General features: G+C 38.2%; 2 protein-coding genes across 8 annotated transcripts in view; one reads left to right on the top strand and one right to left on the bottom strand.

Annotated features, from left to right (window-relative positions):
• Positions 1-20,658, bottom strand: part of PHTF1 (putative homeodomain transcription factor 1) — a 129,143-nt gene that overhangs the window by 28,207 nt on the left and 80,278 nt on the right. The window lies entirely within an intron of this gene.
• Positions 1-20,658, top strand: part of MAGI3 (membrane associated guanylate kinase, WW and PDZ domain containing 3) — a 287,494-nt gene that overhangs the window by 259,005 nt on the left and 7,831 nt on the right. For all 6 annotated transcript variants that reach the window (XM_063651781.1, XM_054463525.2, XM_063651787.1 and 3 more), the window contains exons 16-19: positions 1,928-2,113; positions 14,286-14,388; positions 15,163-15,289; positions 15,867-16,010. In XM_063651781.1, the coding sequence (XP_063507851.1) occupies positions 1,928-2,113; positions 14,286-14,388; positions 15,163-15,289; positions 15,867-16,010 (560 nt within the window). The remainder of the gene's footprint in view (positions 1-1,927; positions 2,114-14,285; positions 14,389-15,162; positions 15,290-15,866; positions 16,011-20,658) is intronic.

Genomic DNA, 20,658 nt, shown 5'->3' with positions numbered 1-20,658 from the left:
AGATGGATAAGTTGGCTTTATGGCAAATGCCTGTAGACTTTATGTATCAACGAAAACAAGGCAGGACTGAAGGCTTTTCCCTAGCCATGTGAACTCTAAGGGGTTGCCTTGAACAGTTTCCCAGTCCGTTTAGAAAATGTTCAGAATACCTTTCTACTGGTCTGTTTGCTATTTTTAACTGTTCTAGTGACACTGCTATAAATACTAAGACAGTAACAATCTGACTGCTTTTACCTTCCCTCACCCAGAAAACCAGCCGTTTAGGAAGTTGTATACCACCATGCGCCAATTCTTTTTACCACATTGCTCACAGGCTGAGAAAGGGGACCACTAAGATTTCAGAGATTAATTCTATTTAATGCTTTCCCAAGTCTGAACAAACTCCTTTTAGTGAGCCAAGGAACTGAATGATTTTCTTCTCAGGGGATCTAGAAAGAACACTATGTTTGAGTAAATCTTTTGTAAGAAGGAGAATAACTGAGATATTGATTTAGAAGGTCACCACAGGGCCACCGTATGACCTGCCATATGTTTCTGGTGTGCCACCTGTTGTAGAATTAGTGAATCAATTCATAATGCCTGATATGACATGGCCCTTTCTGCACTGGCATTTCTCTAATTACGTTGTTTGTAAGGAAAATAGAATAATAAGTGTTTGACATAATTCAGAGCTAAAAGGCACTTCCTTCCAACATTGACTTACTCTATTTTAAGATAAAATCTGCCACTGTGTATTCCTAGAAGAGCCAGGGCACTGTCTTTAGGGAAATAAATCATCATCAAGAATAACTTTTCTACTCCAAATGAAGGTCTATTTAAACGTCCCTTACATACTCCTAGATATGATTCAGAAATACTAGTAAGGAGCAGGTTTTACTATGGAAATTAAACATCATTCACAGTGCCATTCAAAAATATGAATTATCCCTATTCAAATCATTCAGTAGTCAGCAGGAGCCCACATGCCTGATAAGTTTAAAGTTTACTGACCTAGGCTAGGAAATTCTCAGAGAACATAGAAGGAACATTTGTTTCCTAATACAAATGCTGCCTGTTGCATGGTGGAAAATATTTTGTTTGACAAGATTTCCTGAATATCTGAAAACTCATTTCAAGCTATAATAATAGCAGAGTGTCTTAATAGTTAGTCCAGGAAGGCCCTTAGCATTATAAGCTAGAGATAGAGTAGAGCTACACAGAGCATCTTTGCAATTGTATTAGACTCAGCTTTGTGTATTTGGTTTAGAATTTGATCCATGAGTCAAGTAGTCTTAACAGTTAACATTTAATATTCCAATTCCACTCAGCTTTTCAAATTTTAAAAAGAGCCAAAGTCATAAATAAGAGGAATTAATTTACATGTGGAATTAAGTATGATTCATTTTAATTGTCAGTCATTTCACTGTACCTGAATTTCTGACCAATAACTACCGAGTGCTAAACCTGAGTTTGACCTGCATTTATTTACAAGGTTCCTTGTAGGAGCAAGTGCCCCTTTAACAGAAGCAAAGATAATCTTACTGTAGCAGTTTAAAATAGCTAAAAACTTGTTGCAGCTTAAATGGCCAATAATAAACAATGAGACATCTGATCAGTCAGGTGGTATCAGTGAGATTAGTAGCTCTTAAACAGAACAATTAGGATGAGAATGTAAAAATTAGAAAAAGGTTTCTGGTAGGTAGAAAATAGCAAAGAGGTTTATATGCTATGATTACAACTGTGTAAAGAGTATTTATGCATGTGGGCAAAAGTGAAAAGTATGAAAATAGTTCCGTTTGGATGGGATGATGACGTGTAGTACTTTTCTGTTATGTTTTTAAATAATTTTCTTTGATGTTATGTTGAATTTTTAAATGACATTGATTATAAATCTAACACTAGCAAAAATCTTAAATAATTGAAAAACCTGGGGTTTTTTTTCCCATAGTTATTCCTCATAAAATTGGCCGAGTCATAGAAGGAAGTCCAGCTGACCGCTGTGGAAAACTGAAAGTTGGAGATCATATCTCTGCAGTGAATGGGCAGTCCATTGTTGAACTGTCTCATGATAACATTGTTCAGCTGATCAAAGATGCTGGTGTCACCGTCACACTAACGGTCATTGCTGAAGAAGGTAAGGAGCCAGTAGACCCGCCTGCCCCAAGCTGATCTGAGAGGCACAAAGCCTGTGGGAGGCAGTGGCCTCCTCCAGCACTGCCAGAATCACTGCAGGGATAGAACTGTGTATGCACGCTGGAGTCTCATTCTTCCCCTTTTCGATTTAATGAACTTAAAAGACAACTTATTATAAAATTGTCAGCAGCTCAAGAAAAATAATCCAGCTAGTGAGTGTGGACCACTTATTTATGTGCTAGAGAAGCAAGCACCCAGAAGTGAAAGAGACTGGTAGTACTTTTCAGATCTTATTTTCTTAAAATAATGTCTTAAGCCTTGGCTTAAGTGAGAGAAAATCCTTTAAACAGTTCAAAGAAAGTCACTGTTGATATCAAGTCTTTTTGTCAGGCCCATGCCACAGTGTGCCTTTCCTTGGGGGCAGGGCTTTGTTCTGGGCAGCCGCTTTGTTAACAGGGTAAAGGAGTGTGTGGGAATGGCTAGTAAGTGGGGCATAAAACACATACTGGCAGCCCTGGAGTCTTACAAACATGTTTAATGTCTTGCCTTGCTGTAAAGCTGCCTTTTGATTATTAAGAATTTCTAATTAGGAACCATCTTTAGCCAGTCCATATTCTTTGTGAATTACAACATAACCACTATGTAATGCTCTCATTTTTCCTGATTTTGCAAAACTAACAAGGAGAAGCCAAAAACAGAATTATGAAGGGTCAGTCTTTGATGTTAAAATTCCTCATACTATAATGTGTATTCATGTTCCATTTTCTCCCATGACCCTGTAATCTAGTTGGTTTCCAAGTCTTTTATACTTCCTGGTTCTACCTTTTGTTTCTGTTCCTACCACACCACTCTCATCCATTTATCTCTAAGGTATTACATAAATCTTTTCAAGATGCTGTAGGGATTATTTCTGCATGGACATGAATTGACTTCACTGCTCCCTTAGGCCCTGTCGAATTCTGGGCAGGATTCCAAGATGCTGTGACATCCCTGCCTTTGTTGTTTCCCTTTTCCATTCCGTTCCTATACTCTTCTCAGACTCTGCTGATTCTTTTCTAAAATAATCCCTTGTAGAAGCTCCACTGCTTCCCCACTCTCTGCCCAGAAAGTGTTCTGTGATTTTGCTCTCAGCCTGCCTTTTAAATATACTTCTCAGTATTCTCTCCACACCCTCTCTAAGCTGGGCCTCACTGGCCTCTGTGTACATGGTCTTCCCCCCAACCCCAACTCCCATAGCACCTCCTATCTCTGCACTTCACTGGACATCATTCTTACATAACTATATCCCTATTTAAATGGTCTGCTCTTTGTAAACAAAAAACATATTGGTTGATTATGATACTAGATGCTCAGCATTTTTTTTTTTTTTGAGACAGGGTCTCACTCTGTTGCCCAGGCTGGAGTGCAGTGGCACAATCATGGCTCGCTGCAGTCTCAACCTCCTGGACTCAAGTGATCCTCTGACCTCAGTGTCCTGAGTAGCTAGGACTACATAATTTTTAATTTTTTTTTTTTTTTTTTTTTTGAGATGGGGTCTCACTGTGTTGCCTTGTCTGGTCTCTAACTCCTGGGCTCAAGCAATCTTCCTGCCTTAGCCTCCCACATTGCTAGTATTACAGGCATGAGCCACTGTGCCTGGCCAGCAAATATTTTTTGAATGAAGGAATGAGTAAATGAATGAGTGAACAAAGTAAAAGTTAGGAGATGTTAGTTCTGAGGTCTTCTGTCCCATTACCTAAGCAGAGGCTGTTTAAACCCAATAAAAGAAGTAAGGCTTTTGACAAAGGCCACAGATACCTATTAGCTAGTTACATGACAAAAAAGCTACATAATATTTCTAATCTTCACTTTTTTAACTGTAGAACTGGAGTAGTAATATCTATTTCAGGATCATCATCAGGGGTTAAAGGTGAAAATATACATAAACTGCATAAATACCCTAGGGTGCTCATCTAATATCATTATTTTACCTACATGACTGGCTCCCTCATTCAGGTCTCTGTTTAAATCTCACTTCCCAAGGAAATAATAATAGTATTTAATAAGTGTGTACTATGTGACAGGCACTGTCCTAAATGCTTTACATATATTAACTAATACAATAATCCTAGGCAGGCACTATGGTTTTTCAATTCTTGTGGATGAGGAAACTGAGTCACAGAGCAGTTAGATGAATTAATTGCCTGTGGTTAAAAAATGTTGTAAATGCTTACTCTCAATATCTGTGTATCTCATCTATGAACCACACTTTGGGTAGCCTTGGGATAGATTGTTAGGAAAAAAAACTACTTCTTTCTCCAGTAACTTTTCCCCAAAAATTACTGTTTCCTGTTGATGGTATTTTCTCTAAGAGATTATCCAAGATTGTTCATAATTTTTCTTAGAATAAAAGTTCCCTTTCACATTCTGGCCCAAACACTTGTGGACAGACACTTAAGATTTCCTGTATAACGTGTGTTCGTGTTCAGATAAAAGAGAAGGGTGGAGGGAAGCTCCCTAGAAGATATATATACTTAAAGTATATTTCATATGCAGCCACAGCCTCTTAAAATACAGTCACATTTTATATGTTAAATCACATTTCAGTGATCACACACTATTTTATTATGCTCTAGGTTTTTTTAAACTATGAAAACATTCAGACTCTCTTATGTTTTCTTAGGAAAAAACAGAAAATCTTCCTTCTGTCCATAAAGATCTCATTCATGGAGTTTGTAAGCCTTCCAGGTTCTCATAAAATTCAGTATAAAATCTATCAACTGCATTAACGAGTCAAATGAATATTTATAACTCTAAAGCTATTTTCAGAAACCACACATTCAGATCAATACCTCAGGGCAGCAGAGCTTCGCATTTGATACTTCTCCCCTTCTCTCCATCAGCCATTCCCTACTGACAGGTAAAAGACAGTTACCTAGAAAATGAACAACTCTTGGTCCCTCCATCCTTTTTTCCCCCTTTGCTAGATGCTGTTTAATATTTGTGCCTATGTTGCCAAGGATATGGTAAGGCAAGTGTCATATTTCATAAAAGACTTCCAAACTGTAGCCAGGACTTGAGACTGTTCTCTATCATATGGCATTCCCCACAACACTACCGCCTCTTCCTCTGCCATGGTATCTTGTTTTTAAATATGGAACATAAATTTACTATATCTGGTAGTTCCTGCTTACTGTAAAAAAAAACATATAATTTTTCAAAATTAATTTCAAATTTTTTGTCAGGCCTTGTTAATTTTAAGAGTGAACATGACTTACCAAAGGCTACCAAGCACTCCTGTTGGAATTGATTCTGGTAGTGTTGCAATACTTTTGTTTTGTTTTCAATTGATTTATCTGTTTATTCCCATTTGTCTCCATTTTCCATTCTCATTTCTCTCACTGCTCCCATTGGCAAACATTCTAGTATGTTTTATGTACTGCATTTTATTTGTACGTCTTTTAAAATACATTTTTTGTTGGGTGTTGGCATTTATTTTTGAATTATGTAAATGTTACAGATTTTACACTGGGTTTTTCTCAGAACCATGTTGTTGTTGTTTTCTTTTAATGCCATTTTACTGTTCTAGGATCCAATCCAGTATTCCTCGTGACATTTAGCTGTTGTCTTTTTTTTTCTTTTTAATTGGGATAGAATTCTTATACTATAAAATTAATTATTCTAAAATATACAATTCGGCCTGCCGCCATGGCTCATGCCTGTAATCCCAGCACTTTGGGAGGCCAAGACAGGCGGATCACCTGAGGTCGGGAGTTCGAGACCAACCTGACCAACATGGAGAAACCCCACCTCTACTAAAAATACAAAATTAGCCGGGCGTGATGGCGCATGCCTGTAATCCCAGCTACTCGGGAGGCTGAGGGAGGAGAATCACTTGAACCCGGGAGGCAGAGGTTGCAGTGAGCTGAAATTGCACCATTGCACTCCAGCCTGGGCAACAAGAGTGAAACACCATCTCAAAAAAAGAAATATGTATATTTCTTTTATGAAATGCATATATATATATGCAATTCAGTGGTTTTTAGTATATTCACAGGGTTTTGCAATCATTACCACTAGTTCCACATTTTATTGCTCCAAAAAGAAACTTCATACCCATTAGAAATCACTTCCCATTCTCTCGAAACCCCCATCACTAGGCAACCACTTATCCACTTTCTGTCTCTGTGGATTTGCTGGGTATTTCATATAAATAGAATCATACAATATGTGGCCTTTTGTGTCTGGCTTCTTTCGTTTGGCAAAATGTTTTCAAGGTACGTTCTAGTTGTAGCATGCATCAGTACTGCATTCCTTTTTATGACTAATGAATAATATTTCATTATGCATACATATATTTTGCTTACCTATTAATCATTTGATAGACATTTGAGTTGTTTCTACTACTGTGAATAATGCCACTATGAACGCTGTTTTATAGGTTTTTGTGTTGTTTTATTATTTCATTTTTCTTGGTCGTATACCTAGGAGTGGAATTGTTGGGTGGCATGGTAACTATGTTTAGCTTTTTGAAGAACTTCAAAACTGTTTTCCACAGCAGCTGCGCCCTTTTATATTCCCACCAGCAATGTATGAGGCTTCCATTTCCCCATATCCTTGCCAACACTTATTTTCTGTTTCAGGGGTTTGTTTTCTAGCCATTCTAGTGGGTATGAAATGGTATTTCATTGTGGTTTTGATTGGCATTTTGCTGATGAGTAATGATGTTGAACATCTTTTCATGTGCTTATTGACTATTTGTAAATCTTCTTTACATAGAGAAATGTCTATTTAAATCCTTTGCCATTTATAACTCAGTTATTTGTCTTTTTTATTGTTGAATTGGTTTCTGAATACTAGACCTTTATCAGATACATGGTTTGCAAGTATTTTTCTCCCATTCTCCATTTGTCTTTTTACTTTCTTAATACTATCCTTTGATGCACAAAGTTTTAATGCTGAAGAAATCTAATTCCTCTATTTGCAGGGGCGGTGCTTGTGCTTTGGTATCATAGCATCATATGCTTTTAAGATTTATCTGCATTGCTGGGTGAACATAATTGATTGCATTTAACTGCTTGACCGTTTTCCATGAGCATTTACCACAAATAACCTGTCCACTTCCCTGTTGACAATCACATTGCCTACAACACTACAGTATTACAAACAATTCTATAATACACATCTTCACATATCTATGTTACAAAACAGTGTGAGAAGCCAGTCATTGGTGGCACATGCTTGTAGTCCCAGCTACACAGGAGGATCACTTGAGCCCAGAAGTTTAGGCCAGCCTAGATAACATAGCAAGACCTTATCTCTTAAAAAATAAAAAAACAGTGTGAGAATTTCTTGGAGTGAAATTACTTGATCAGAGGGTATACATGTGCTTGATTTAATATTGTCAGATTGTCACATCCGTCTGCTCCCACCAGCAAAACATTGAGGATTCTTATACTTTACTTCCCCACTAGTACTTGGTATTATCAGCTTTTGAATTTGCTAGCCTAAAGCATGAAGGTGTTGTCTTATTAGTTAATTTGCATTTCTCTGATTGCCCATGAATTTCAGCATCTCTTCATATGCTTGAGTTTTTTTCTTGTGGGATTCCTGTGTTGTTGATATTTAGTGGATGCTCATGAATTATATGGACTTCAGTAGTACAGTTTTGTTTTAGAGACTATAAATACCTTTTTCTGCCATGTGTATGTTCTTTGACCATGGTACCCTTTATTATACAGAAATTCTTAATTCAGATGTAATCAAATTTGTCACTTTTTACCTACCTACAGCTTAAACTCTTGAGGTTTTATTTAAGATAAGTCATTTTTTCCCCACATCACAGAGATTTTTCTTTTATATGATCTAATACCAGATTTGTAATTTTGATTTTTGTACGTAGGTCTTTAATCCATCTGGAGCCTACCTTTGTATGTAGTTTTAGGAGGGATGTAGTTTTATTTTTTATTCTTAAGATGAGCCAGATTTCCCAACACCAGCTATTAGACAGCACTTCTTTGCCTTATTTATTTGTGATGCCATCTCTCCTATATATCAGCTTCCCCTTTAAACATGAGTCTCCAAGTTCTCTATTCTGTTCTATTAGTTTATTTGTTCTTGGGCTGATGATATATGTGTGTGTGTATTTTTTTTTATCTGTAAGTTTGTGATACATCCTAATATATCTGCTTATTAGGGCAAACCTGTCTGTCTCCCTGTTTCTCGAAATTGACTATATATTCATGGAACTTTTCTATATAAAATTTTAGAGCAAATTATTAAGCTCCTCCAAAAAAATCAAAGTGCAGTTTTTTGGAGATATATTGTATATACGTGTATATAAATATATGTGTGTGTATGTATATATATTTTGGGGGAGGAGAATATCTTTACATAGTAAGTCATCTCACCAAAGATCATGGACTGTATTTCCAATTATTCAGATCATCTTTTATGTCCTTTAATAGAGTTTTAGAGTTCTAGAATGTTCTCTCATAGGGTTCTTATTTACTCTTGGTAAGGTGATTCTCAATAGATTATAATGTTTATTGCTGTAGTTTAACTGTGGATTTTGTTTTTATCTTTTGAAAATACACTTTCTTTTAAGTGTATTATTATAAGCATACCTTGGAGATACTGCAGGTTCAGTTATAGGCCACTGCCATTAGGTAGTGAATATTGCAATAAAGTGAATCACATGAACTTTTTGGTTTTCTAGTGCATATAGAAGTTATATTTACACTATACTGTAGTCTCTTAAGTGTGCAATAGCAGTATGTCTTAAAAAACAATATACATACCTTAATGAAAATATACTTTATTGCTAAGAAATGCTAATGATCATCTAGGCCTTTAGTAAGTCTTAATCTTTATGCTGATGGAGGGTCTTGCCTCGATGTTGATGGTTGCTGACTGATTTGGGTGTTAGTTGCTGAAGGTTGAGGTGGCTGTAGCAATTTCTTAAAATAAGACAACAATAAAGTCTGCCACATTGACTCTTTCTTTCACTAAAGATCTCTCTGTAGCATGTGATGCTGTTTGATAGCATTTTGCCCACAGTAAAACTTCTTTCAAAATTGGACTTTGTCCTTTCAGACTTTGCCACTACTTTATCAACTAAGGTTATGTACTATTCTAAATCCTTTGTGGTCATTTCAACAGTGTTCATAGCATCTTCACCAGCAGTAGACTCCATCTCAAGAAACCACTTCTTTGCTCATCCGTAGGAAGCAAATCCTCACCTGTTCAAGTTTTGTCATGAGATTACAGCAATTCAGTCCCAACTTCAGGCTCTACTTCTAATTCTGTTCCTTGCTGTTTCTACCACATCTGCAGTTTCTTCCTCCACTGAAGTCTTGAACCTCTCAAAGTCATCCATGGGAACTAAAATCAAATTATTCCAAATTCCTGTTAATGCTGATATTTTTGACCTCTTCCCCATGAATCACGAATGTTATTAATGTCGTCTAGAATCCTTTCCAGGTTTTCAGTTTGCTTTGCCCAGACCCGTAGAAAGATCACTATCTGTGGCAGCTATAGACTTACCAAATATATTTCTTAAAATACTAAGACTTGAAAGTCAAAATTACTCCTTGATCCATGGGCTACAGAATGGATGTTGTATTGGAACTCATGAAAACAACATTTATCTCCTTGTATTTCTCCATCAGAGCTCTTGAGTGACTAGGTGCATTGTAAGTAAGCAGTAATATTTTGAAAGGAATCTTTTTTTCTGAGCAGTAGGTCTCAACAGTGGGATTAAATTATTCAGTAAATCATGCTGTAAACAGATGTGCTGTCATCCAGGCTTTATTGTTCCATTTTTAGAGCATAGGCAGAGTAGATTTAGCATAATTCTTAAGGGCCCTAAGATTTTTGGAGTGTAAATGAGCACATGAATTCACCAGCTGCATTAGCCCCTAACAAGAGAGTCAGCTGCCTTTGAAGCTTTGAAGCCAGGCATTGACTTCTCCTTTCTAGCTATGAAAGTCCTAGATGGCATCTTCTAATAAGAGGCTGTTTTGTCTACCTTGAAAATCTGTTGTTTAGTATAGCCACCTTCACCAATGATATTAGTTGAATCTTCTGGAAAAGTTGCTGCAGCTTCTGTATCAGCACTTGCTGCTTCACCTTGCAGTTTTATGTTATAGAGATGACTTCTTTCCTTAAACCTCATGAACCAGCTTCTTCTAGCTTCACACTTTTCTTCTGCAGCTTCCTCAGCTCTCAGAATGGAAGAAAGTTAGGGCCTTGCTCTGGATTAGGCTTTGGCTTATGAAAATACTGTGGCTGGTTTGATCTTCTATCCAGACCACTAAAACTTTCTCCATATCCAGCAATAAGGCTGTTTCATTTTCTTATCATTCATTTGTTCACTGGAGTAATATTTACAATTTTCTTCAAGAACTTTTCTTTTGCATTCACAACTTGGGTAACTGGTACAAGAGGCCTAGCTTTCAGCCTGTCTCAGGTCTCAACATGCCCTCCTCACTAAGCTTAATCAAGTCTAGCTTTTGATGTAAAGTGAGAGATATGCAACTCTTTCTTTCACTTGAATACATAGAGGTCATTGTAGGGTTATTATTGGCATGATTTCAATATTGTGTGTCTCAGGGAATAGAGGGGCCTGAGGAGAGGGAGAAAGATGGGGAAAGCCTAGTTGATGGAGCAGTCAGCACACACATATTTATCGATTATGTTTGCCATTTTATATGGGTGTGATTCGTGGCACCCAAAAACAATTAGAGACAAGTAACTTGAAATTGACATACCCAGTAAGCAAAGGTGGAAGACCTGGGAATTTCAAGTGGGTACAAGAATGTAAATATCAAAGATCACTGACCACAGATCACCATAACAGATATAATAATAATGAAAAAGTTAGAAATATTGGAAGAATTACCAAAATGTGACACAGAGACATGAAAGTGAGCACATGCTGTTGGAAAAATGGCACTAATAGACTCGCCCAATGCAGGGTTGCCATAAACCTTCAATTTATAAAAAATGCAATAAAGTGAAGTGTACTAAAATAAGGCATACCTATACTTACAGACAGAAAGCCCAGCAAAAATGTAATTCTCATCGAAGGAGAGATATACTTAACCCATTGCTTTACTATTTTAAGAATTTTCAAATAAAATTCAGAGAGAAGATAGGCCTGTTTGACATTATGGAATAAATATTTGACTTTGTGAAGTAAAATAGCTTATAACAGAAAAAAAAATGGAGAAGCCATGTAGCATGTTGCACGGGTTGAAGGACTAAAAATGAAAAGAATCCCAGTGATAGGAAGTTTTACTTAAATTTGATGAGGACAACAAAAAACATGTAACTTTAAAAGTAAGCACCAATTTGTGGTACGTTTTGCCTAGAACTGAAATGTCTCATCTAGAATGGAAGTTAGAGGAAAACTTGAAATTGATCAGATTACTTCTATTGTCCTGCTCTGATGTTATACACTCATTACAATAGCCAAGCTAGTAACTCCGATAAACTATCTCTCTTGACCACATGTCAAGAGGTACAAGTATCTCCTAGTCATCTCGTTGGCAAATGGAATTTTCCCCATCATTTTCCATCCCCTTAATAGTAACCATGAATTTACAGCGACCAAAGAGAATCCAACTCTATACTGGGCAGTAAAGTTTAGAGACAGGTAACTTGAAATTGACATACCCAGGAAGCAAATGTGGAAGAACTTCTGGAAATTTCTAGTGAGTACAGGAATATTGAGATAACTGAGGTGTGATTCTTGCAATCAAGGAGTTCAGAGTCTAGTAGGAGAGACAGGTGTTCTGCCAGCTCTGACACAATGTGGGAAATGCTGTGAGAACATTGTGAGCACAGTGTGCTTAAGGAGCCAGATAGGATTTCACAGAGGAGGTGACATTTTGAACATGAGGTGAAATGGAAAGGCAGGAGTGCCCAGGTAACAAGTATCTTATGAGCAAGAAAACGTCACCATAGATTGTTTTTGTTTGTTTGTTTGAGATAGAGTCTTGCTCTGTCACCCAGGCTGGAGTGCAGTGGCATGATCTTGGCTCATTGCAACCTCCACCTCCTGGGTTCAAATGATTCTCCTGCCTCAGCCTCCCAAGTAGCTGGGACTACAGGCACATGCCACCACACCCAGCTAATTTTTGTATTTTTAGTAGAGACGGGGTTTCACCATGTTGGCCAGGCTGGTCTCGAACTCCTGACCTCAGGTGATCCGCCTGCCTCGGCATCCCGAAGTGCTGGGATTACAGGCATGAGCCACCGCGCCCAGCCCACCATAGGTTTTTTACACAAGGCAGTGGCATGTTTCAACTTATGTGTTAAAACTGGAATCTAAGGTGGCAAAGAGAGCAGTTAGGAGGTCAGTATAAGCAACTTGTTAAAGTTACTCAGGAAAAATAAAATTCATGATAGCAATATAAAAGAGCAACAAATTTCCAGGTCTCCAAAAAAAAAAAAAAAAAGTTCATAGTCCACTCTACTCCCACCCTCCCTTCCTGGAATACTTGACCTTAAAGAGGAAACACAACCCTCTGGGTAAGTTCTGGTCCAGAGGTTGCTTCTGCATCTCCAGGTCTAGTACACATTGTTAAATCCATGTTCACACCCAAGCCCAACAGCCAGAGGGCGTAGAAATCCTCAGGGGCCACCTGGCTTGGCCATATACCATTTCTTCCTCCTGCCACTTTCTACTCTCTGGCCTGTGTTTTTAGAGTACTCTCTAGCTTCTAGATACAAGAAATTTTTCAATAAAAATAAGCAATTTATCTGTGTTTTTAGTCTCACAGAACTTTGGAAAGTAACAACTTAACCCAAGCAATAAAATAGTGATGCATGTATTGTAGTAAAGCCTGAAGTTTCAGCTTTCTCAATGGAAACTGCTTCTTAATATTCATCTCTTATCTTTAACATGAGATTTTCACTATTGTATTCTAAGATTCAGGTTATATCAGCTTCCACATGTTTTTCTAACTTAAAATATCCTCTACATTTAACATTTTTATAAAGCAAGGTAAAGATTTCAGCATATATGTTTAAGGAGAAATGCAACCCCAAGTGAGAGATATCATTTTGATGATGATGATGATGATGAAAATGATGATAGTTATAATAGAAACTGTTATATTGTGACTATTATATGCCAGGCACTATTCTAAGCATGTATATTTATAAGCTCCTTTGATACTATAACCCAATGAGATAACTGTATTTCCCCTTTTATAGAGACAAGACAATTCAAAGCACAGAGAACATAACAGATTTTCTCAAGAACACACAGCTAGTAAATGATGCGGTCAGGCTTAAACTCTGTCCATCTTGCTCAGAGTTCATGGTCTTAATCATTAAGCTGTGCTCCCTCTCTCTGATACTTTAAATATCCTATGCTTTTATATTTAAACATAATAAAATGTTCAAAAGTTTCAACTTCAAAAATATGAGTCTGCCAGCCTTAGGCATCTTGTTTAATTGTCGCCTCCTTGCCATCTAGTTCTAGGTGCATGCAGTCACTATGCTTAGCTGTGAAAGCTACCTTCAAGGAACAGCAGGGAGTCCAGAGCTGTTGGGAATGATACAGAAACAAATGTAATGTTTTTCACCTATATTTGTGTTCTGAGAAAATAGAAGCAGTAGGATATTTATAAACATTTGTTAGCACTCAGGATTCTATAAGTTTGTCTTTGGTTCTCAGTGTCAGGCAAAATAACTGCTCCTATATTGAAGATGCAGGTTCAAAGGTGTGAGTGTGGTTTGCAGACTGGCCTCCGTGTTCCAGCATTCCTGAGACCCAGCATTCCTGAGACCCAGCTTTGTTATCTAGAATGGGTTACCAATTATTAGGTGTGTGCTCTGGAAACCCATAGAATAGGCAACAGTACAGTTCCTGGAGCTCTGTCTTCTAGATAAATATTATGTTCATTTCGGAATTTTATGTTATATGGATGAGTAAAACACAGGTGCAAATGGGGACATAGTATGATTCCTGTTCTCCTGAGACATAAACATTAATCAAAAGCCACAGGGAAAAAGATGTTAATGTGCCAGTTCTAGACAGCTGACAATAGTGCTGTTCATGCTAAAGCCACTAAAGTCAGTACAGCAATGGCCGTCTGTTATTGTCTCACCTTCACAGATCCACTTGGCCTTCACATTTTTATGTACAAATTCTTATTTCTGTTGTTTTCTCATTTGAACAGAGCATCATGGTCCACCATCAGGAACAAACTCAGCCAGGCAAAGCCCAGCCCTGCAGCACAGGCCCATGGGACAGTCACAGGCCAACCACATACCTGGGGACAGGTGGGGCTATTCTCAGGTTTTTGTTTTTGTTTTTATCTTATTCTCTCCTTATTGCTCTGCTGTTCATAACCCCACTCCCCATCATCCACCCCCATACAGTAATGCAGATGCCAGCTGTTGAGGTCAAAATGACAACTCTTGCCTGTTCCTCAAATACTGTCCCCATCACCTCCACCCATTCAGTACCTTCGTCCCTCTTCCAGCCTCCATCCCAGGCACAGCATAATTACCCAATCTTGCCTGACATGCGAGGATTAGAAAGAAATGACAGTAGCATCTGGCTCTGCTACTCTTGGTCCTCATAGTTTTCATAGGGAAGCTGCAGACCCATATGGATTGCTGTCTTATCAGACCACCTGAGCAGAGCAGGTTTTGTGTGTATTTCTGTCTTCTTTCATTGAAAATATTAGCCTAGATTTCCAGAAATCCAGCATCTTCACGGGCATTGGTGCTGCAGGAGAGCCATTTTTCACTGTGACAGGGTCAGCTTAACTGCCCTCTGGTGTAGTTACTTGATTGCAGTTTTCTTTGATATAATCTGCTCTGAGATGTCCTTAAAAAAATTGTGGATGTTGACAGACTTCAAGGTATGTTGGAATTAATGACCAGGTTTCTCCTAGCACCCCTCTGATTTTAGATATAGTCTGTCTTCATAGTGGTTTGTCAGAGGGAAAATGGCAAGGTTGAGCTTTTAAAAGAAAAGAAATTAATCGGCCTTTAGACTGTTTTTCATTTTCTCAGTTCAGAGAGTGACTTGATTTCTCTCTCTTGTAGAAGTGCCCTAGAAGGTGAAATTGGAAAAGATGTCTCCACTTCTTACAGACATTCTTGGTCAGACCACAAGCACCTTGCACAGCCTGACACCGCAGTAATTTCAGTTGTAGGCGGTCGGCACAATCAGGTAAACAAACATTTCCCCAGATGGGGAGTGATATTTTGAGTTGCCATACCACTGGCATTGGTGAATTTTTATTGCAAATCAGTTCAGATAAATTTGTTTCCAAAACTAATAATTCTCAAAGACCTGCCATGTGTTTGGCATTCTGCTGGCATCCATAGGAGAATGTCAGGAGTGAAAGAAAAGTTTCCCCTACAGCAGGAGAACTTTGAACCCTTGGTTAAGTACTTAGAAGTAAATAGTATTTTAGATAATCAAATTCGAGTTTTTTTGTTTGTTACTTGTTTTTCAGGAAAATTAGTCAAACGCTACTTAAAGGAAGCACTTTCCAAAATTCTGTTCTCTGATTGTTCCATTGCACATTGACCAACTAGAAAAGACATGTAACCTTCAGATTAATTTAGGCTGCATTTATAAAAATTAAGTAGCCCTTTAACCAAAACCTACATTCCTTCTTTACAATATGGAAATGCACATTGAGAGTATAAATCATTTTTTCCAGCTATAGAAGTAATCTTTCTTCAAAATGTAAATAAACAGTCCATGAGAACTTGCTTTTCTTATACTTCTTTCTCTCTAGAGCCTTGGTTGTTACCCAGTAGAGCTGGAGAGAGGCCCCCGGGGCTTTGGATTCAGCCTCCGAGGGGGGAAGGAGTACAACATGGGGCTGTTCATCCTTCGTCTTGCTGAAGATGGTCCTGCCATCAAAGATGGCAGAATTCATGTGAGTTGGTTTCTGTCTGTATGTAACCTTAGGTTCAGGCTCTAGACTAGAAACTTTGAAAGATATTAATAATTGATTTAAAGGTTATGCAGGAACCTCCTAAATCTAAAAAGCAGGATTTGTCATCACTGGTAGCTAAAAAAGGCAAATGCTTGTCATTTTGCTTTTCTAACGCCCTGATGACTTCATTTCTTCTCTTCAGTGTGCTAAACCATATTGCAGTTATGCTACTTTTGCCTTCTTGACCTTGGTCAGTAAGAAAATTCATTTCTTATTCACACAGTCAACATCTGAGGGTAAAGGAATTAATAAATACACTTTTCATCTTAATAAGAGTCTTGAGAAAGCGAGGATCAAATAGAATCTTTAACTTTTTCCAGGAGGCAATAGGCCCAGGATTTTTTTTCCCCACTCTTAGCTACCTGGAGAGGTAACTAGAGGCTGAAAAGCGTGGCTCTCAACATTTCTTATTGTTTGAAGGACTAGAATTCACATCAGTAGTATTCCATCATAGATGTTCTCAGCTCTGAAACACTGTGACTTCGTATAGGGCACTGCAGACCAAATTGTTTATACATCTGCATAAGATAGTTTTTCCTTCTTCTCTCAATGTTAATTAAAGAGGAATCTTATATAGAAGACATTTGCTGCTGGGCGTGGTGGCTCACGCCTGTAATCCCAGCACTTTGGGAGGCTGAGGCGGGCAGATCGCCTGAGGTCGGGAGTTCGAGACCAGCCTGACCAACATGGAGAAACCCCGTCTCTACTAAAAATACAAAAATTAGCCGGGCGTGGTGGTGCGTGCCTGTAATCCCAGCTACTTGGGAGGCTGAGGCAGGAGAATCGCTTGAACCCGGGAGGCAGAGGTCGCAGTGAGCCGAGATCACACCAGTGCACTCTAGTCCGGACAACAAGAGCGAAACTCCCATCTAAAAAAAAAAAAAAAAAAGACATTTTCAGTCTTCAATTAAAAAAAAAAATACTTAACTCACTGGTATTCAGTTAGGTGATACATTAAATAATTTTAATTTCTAGACACCGTTCCCCCTACTACTCAAAAGAATTTTGGATTTCCTTTCCCTGCCACCAGTAGGCATCAGGGAAAAGGAACTTTTTTTTTTTTTTTAATTTTAAACTAAGTAATTCAATTAGAAAGGCAAATGATCCTGGTAATTATTAGATGGTATATGCTAGTAATTATTAGAAAAGGTGCTTCTGGGTGATTGCAGTTTTGAATTTTTCATTTCACTCCCATTAGTCATTTCATAAACACATATTGAGTGTTTGCATTACCCAAAGCTTTATGCATGCTACTGAGTTGGGAGAGTGACTCAAAACAAATAAGATATTATCCTCCCTCAAAATGACCAGACACATGCACAAGTTCAAAGGGGTGAATAGAGAAGATTTCACAGAATAGGCGGCATTGACAGGTGCATAGGATTTCAATAGGGAGAAATTAAGGAGAGAAAACATTCCAGGCTGAATAAATGAGCAATGGGGTAAAACTAAGGAAGTATAAGTCATGTCCAGGGAACTTCAAGTGGTTGAGTTTACTTATATTTTATTTAGAAAATACGTAGACGAATAGAGGAAATGAGAATATAAAAGCAGATGGGTCACAGGCATAAAAGTCCTAGACAGTGGGAAGCCATGGGAGGGTTTTAGCCAGGAATTTCCCCTCAGAGCAACCTGCTGATAAAAATCTGTTAGTGGTGTGCAGGATGGATGAAGGGAATCCAGGTAGCTGTAATTTATGCATACAGTGGTAGTGGCGGGAGTATAACTTGAATGGTAATGCTTTGGATGGAAGATAAGAGATGCATATAAGTTCAACTTTTAGTGAAGAAAGGACCAGACTAGATGGCCAACAAGTATCCTTTAAATGAGGGATGAAGGAAAAGGAAGAGTAAAGGATGACTCAGAAGCCTTGCCCCATCTGTACTACGAAAACCACCAGGGAGGCCAAGGAGAGAAAGGATATGGCAAAGACTGACGGTGTAGTAAGTTGGAGTCACGTTGAGGTGAAGGGAACAGCTAGTAGAGCAGGTGTAAATGCTTAGCAGGCAATTACTACTAGCGGTAGAAGCCCAGATTGCGACATTACTGAGAAGTGATGATTGAAACCTTTGTGGTAGATAAGATCACTAAGGAAGAATATTTAGAGAGTACTCAGCCAAGGGCAGAGCTCTGAGCAAGGCATGTAATTAGTGGACTAGATAAAATAAAGAAAATGGGAAGGCGCAACATGCAGAGCCACAGAGCCAAAGCTGCAGAATGTGTATGACAAAGAGGGACCGATGGCCAAATGCTTAGTACAGCTCGTCAAGAACTGCTGAATCTACTTTCTCAGAGACAATTTCATATGGTGACAAGAACATGGGTTTGGAAATCAGACGGGACATTCTCCTGAGTTTCCTCATCTGCAAAACGCAGAACCATATGTAAAATACATGGTCCAAGTAAACTTCTTGAAGTCTTAATAAGAGCATCTTGAGACACTGTTTACAGATGGCATATTTATTCCTGGTTTTCTTGGTCCTTTCCCCTCCCCTCCCCTCCTATCTTCTCTTCTCTCTCTCTCTCTCTCTCTCTCGTCTCTCTCTCTCTCTCTCTGTCTCTCTCTCACACACACACACAACCTATTCAGTTACTTTACATCTGTGTTTCAACTCTTCTATTGTATGTAGTGTCACAAAAATCCAATTAAATGATAAATTAGGATATAATTGTTTTAAATGTTGGTTCCAGATATAACCCTCAGATCCACTAATCTCAGTAAACAAAAGGCAAACAGGCCTTAAAGCAGACAAAGTCTAGTTCTAAACATGTCATTCTTAGCCAGGAGTGGTGGCACATGCTTGTAATCCCAGCTACTTGGGAGGCTGAGGTGGGAGGGTCACTTGAGCCCAGGAGTTCAAGACCAGTCTGGGCAATACAGCAAAACATCCTCAGTTAAAAAACGACAACATGACATGCTTTATGAATGAGCAGAAACTTTAGAATCTAATGATGAAATCAGCTTTTATTTCAAGAATAAACTCTGAAAACAAAAGCAAATGAGCAATTAACTGTTAGACCCCAGTGTGCTCTAACCTGTAAGAAAATGTCAGCTTTTCAGAGAAGTCACTTTTTGGGCTATTAAATTATCAAAATCTTGACTTGATAAAGCTCATGAGGGCTTTGCATATAACTAGTGCTCTATAAAATGTTATTGATGACAACTTTCTCTGGTGGCCGCTGTCCAAATGATAAGAGTTTATCTCCAGCTGACACTCGCACCACGGAGCCACCTGAGTGCCCCTCTCTGCCTCCCCCGCTTGCCTCTCCTCTTCTCCCTTTATTAGGTTGTCAGCTGTACTTTGTGTCCTATACCTATTATTCCATATCTCCAGCACCTGATACAGTGCCTTGAATATTCATATCAGGTGCTCCATAGATATTTGTTGAAAGAGTAAAATGTACGGATAATAATTCTAGATACTGAGAGAATTATTGTGTTGGTTTTTTTTTTTAATTTTTAAGATCAGTTCCCAGCACTTATTACTGGGTGAACAGGCCTGGGGATATATGAAGTAATTAGCAACAATCTAAGTGTCATTAAGAAAACAAGAAATGTTAATTTGTAACATAGATGGAAGGGTATTGAGAATCATTGAGAGGTTCTTCCTTTCGGTCTGGTTAAGATTTAGAGAGGAGGGAGAAAAAAGTGTTCTGGGATAAGGAACTGAGAAATAGCTGAATGGAAAAGGTTCATATTAGGGAATAGTGTCAAATTTAAATATTTAATGTAGAACAGAATCAGATTTAGAAAATATTAAGTGTTTGCTGTCTTTGAGGCAACATGTATTTTCCTATACAACATGTGTTTTTACTTATATTAGTTTCAGTCTCTCAGAAACTGAGATAGGTGACATTATCCCCACTTACAGTTTAAAACTGAGGCTCAAGGAGACTTAGTCACTTGCAGAGATTACTCAGCCTGTGCAGGCCACAGTGTGACCCAGGTGTGACCCTAGTCCATCATCCTGGGAGCTCAGTCCATGTGCTTTCCGCTATGTCAGGTCTTGGCTTGAGTCCAGTTTGGATTGGATTTCATTAATAGGCAGTTTCTTAACAGGTTGTGAGATAATATAAGCCATGTGGTAGAAATATTTTGTCATTTTAATACATTTGTAGTGGATGTTGTTTTTAAAACGACAAGACTGCCTGAAAAAGTGATTTGTTTAAAAAAGGGAACATTCTTTTTCTCTATTCTTCCTACTTCTTTTCTTTTGGTTCTCCTATTTTTTTTTCTTTCTCTTTTCTTTCCTCTCCTCTGTCCCCATAATTATTTTTCAATAATGCAAAACTGAACTTGAATCTTTGTTCTATTTATCAAAAGATGTTTTCTCCGAATTATTTTTTGTCACATTTTTAAAGTGACTTAAAATGTTAAAAAGATGTTTACTGGGTGAATTTACTCCTCTGAATTTCCTTCTCAGAAGAGTCTTTTTCATCTGTAGTTTTGTGTATGTAGGTCTCTGCAGAATTTCTCCCGCTCTGAGGGCCTGGCTACCATAAATCTTAAAGCAATGGCTCCCCCTCCTTCCCTCCATTCAGTTTTAAAGTTAGACAGAAATGACACCTGGTGGCAAGTCTGTTCAAT

This window comes from Pongo pygmaeus, chromosome 1 (genome assembly GCF_028885625.2).
Source record: "Pongo pygmaeus isolate AG05252 chromosome 1, NHGRI_mPonPyg2-v2.0_pri, whole genome shotgun sequence".
NCBI lineage: Eukaryota > Metazoa > Chordata > Mammalia > Primates > Hominidae > Pongo > Pongo pygmaeus.
This window is presented reverse-complemented; position numbering and strand designations above follow the sequence as displayed.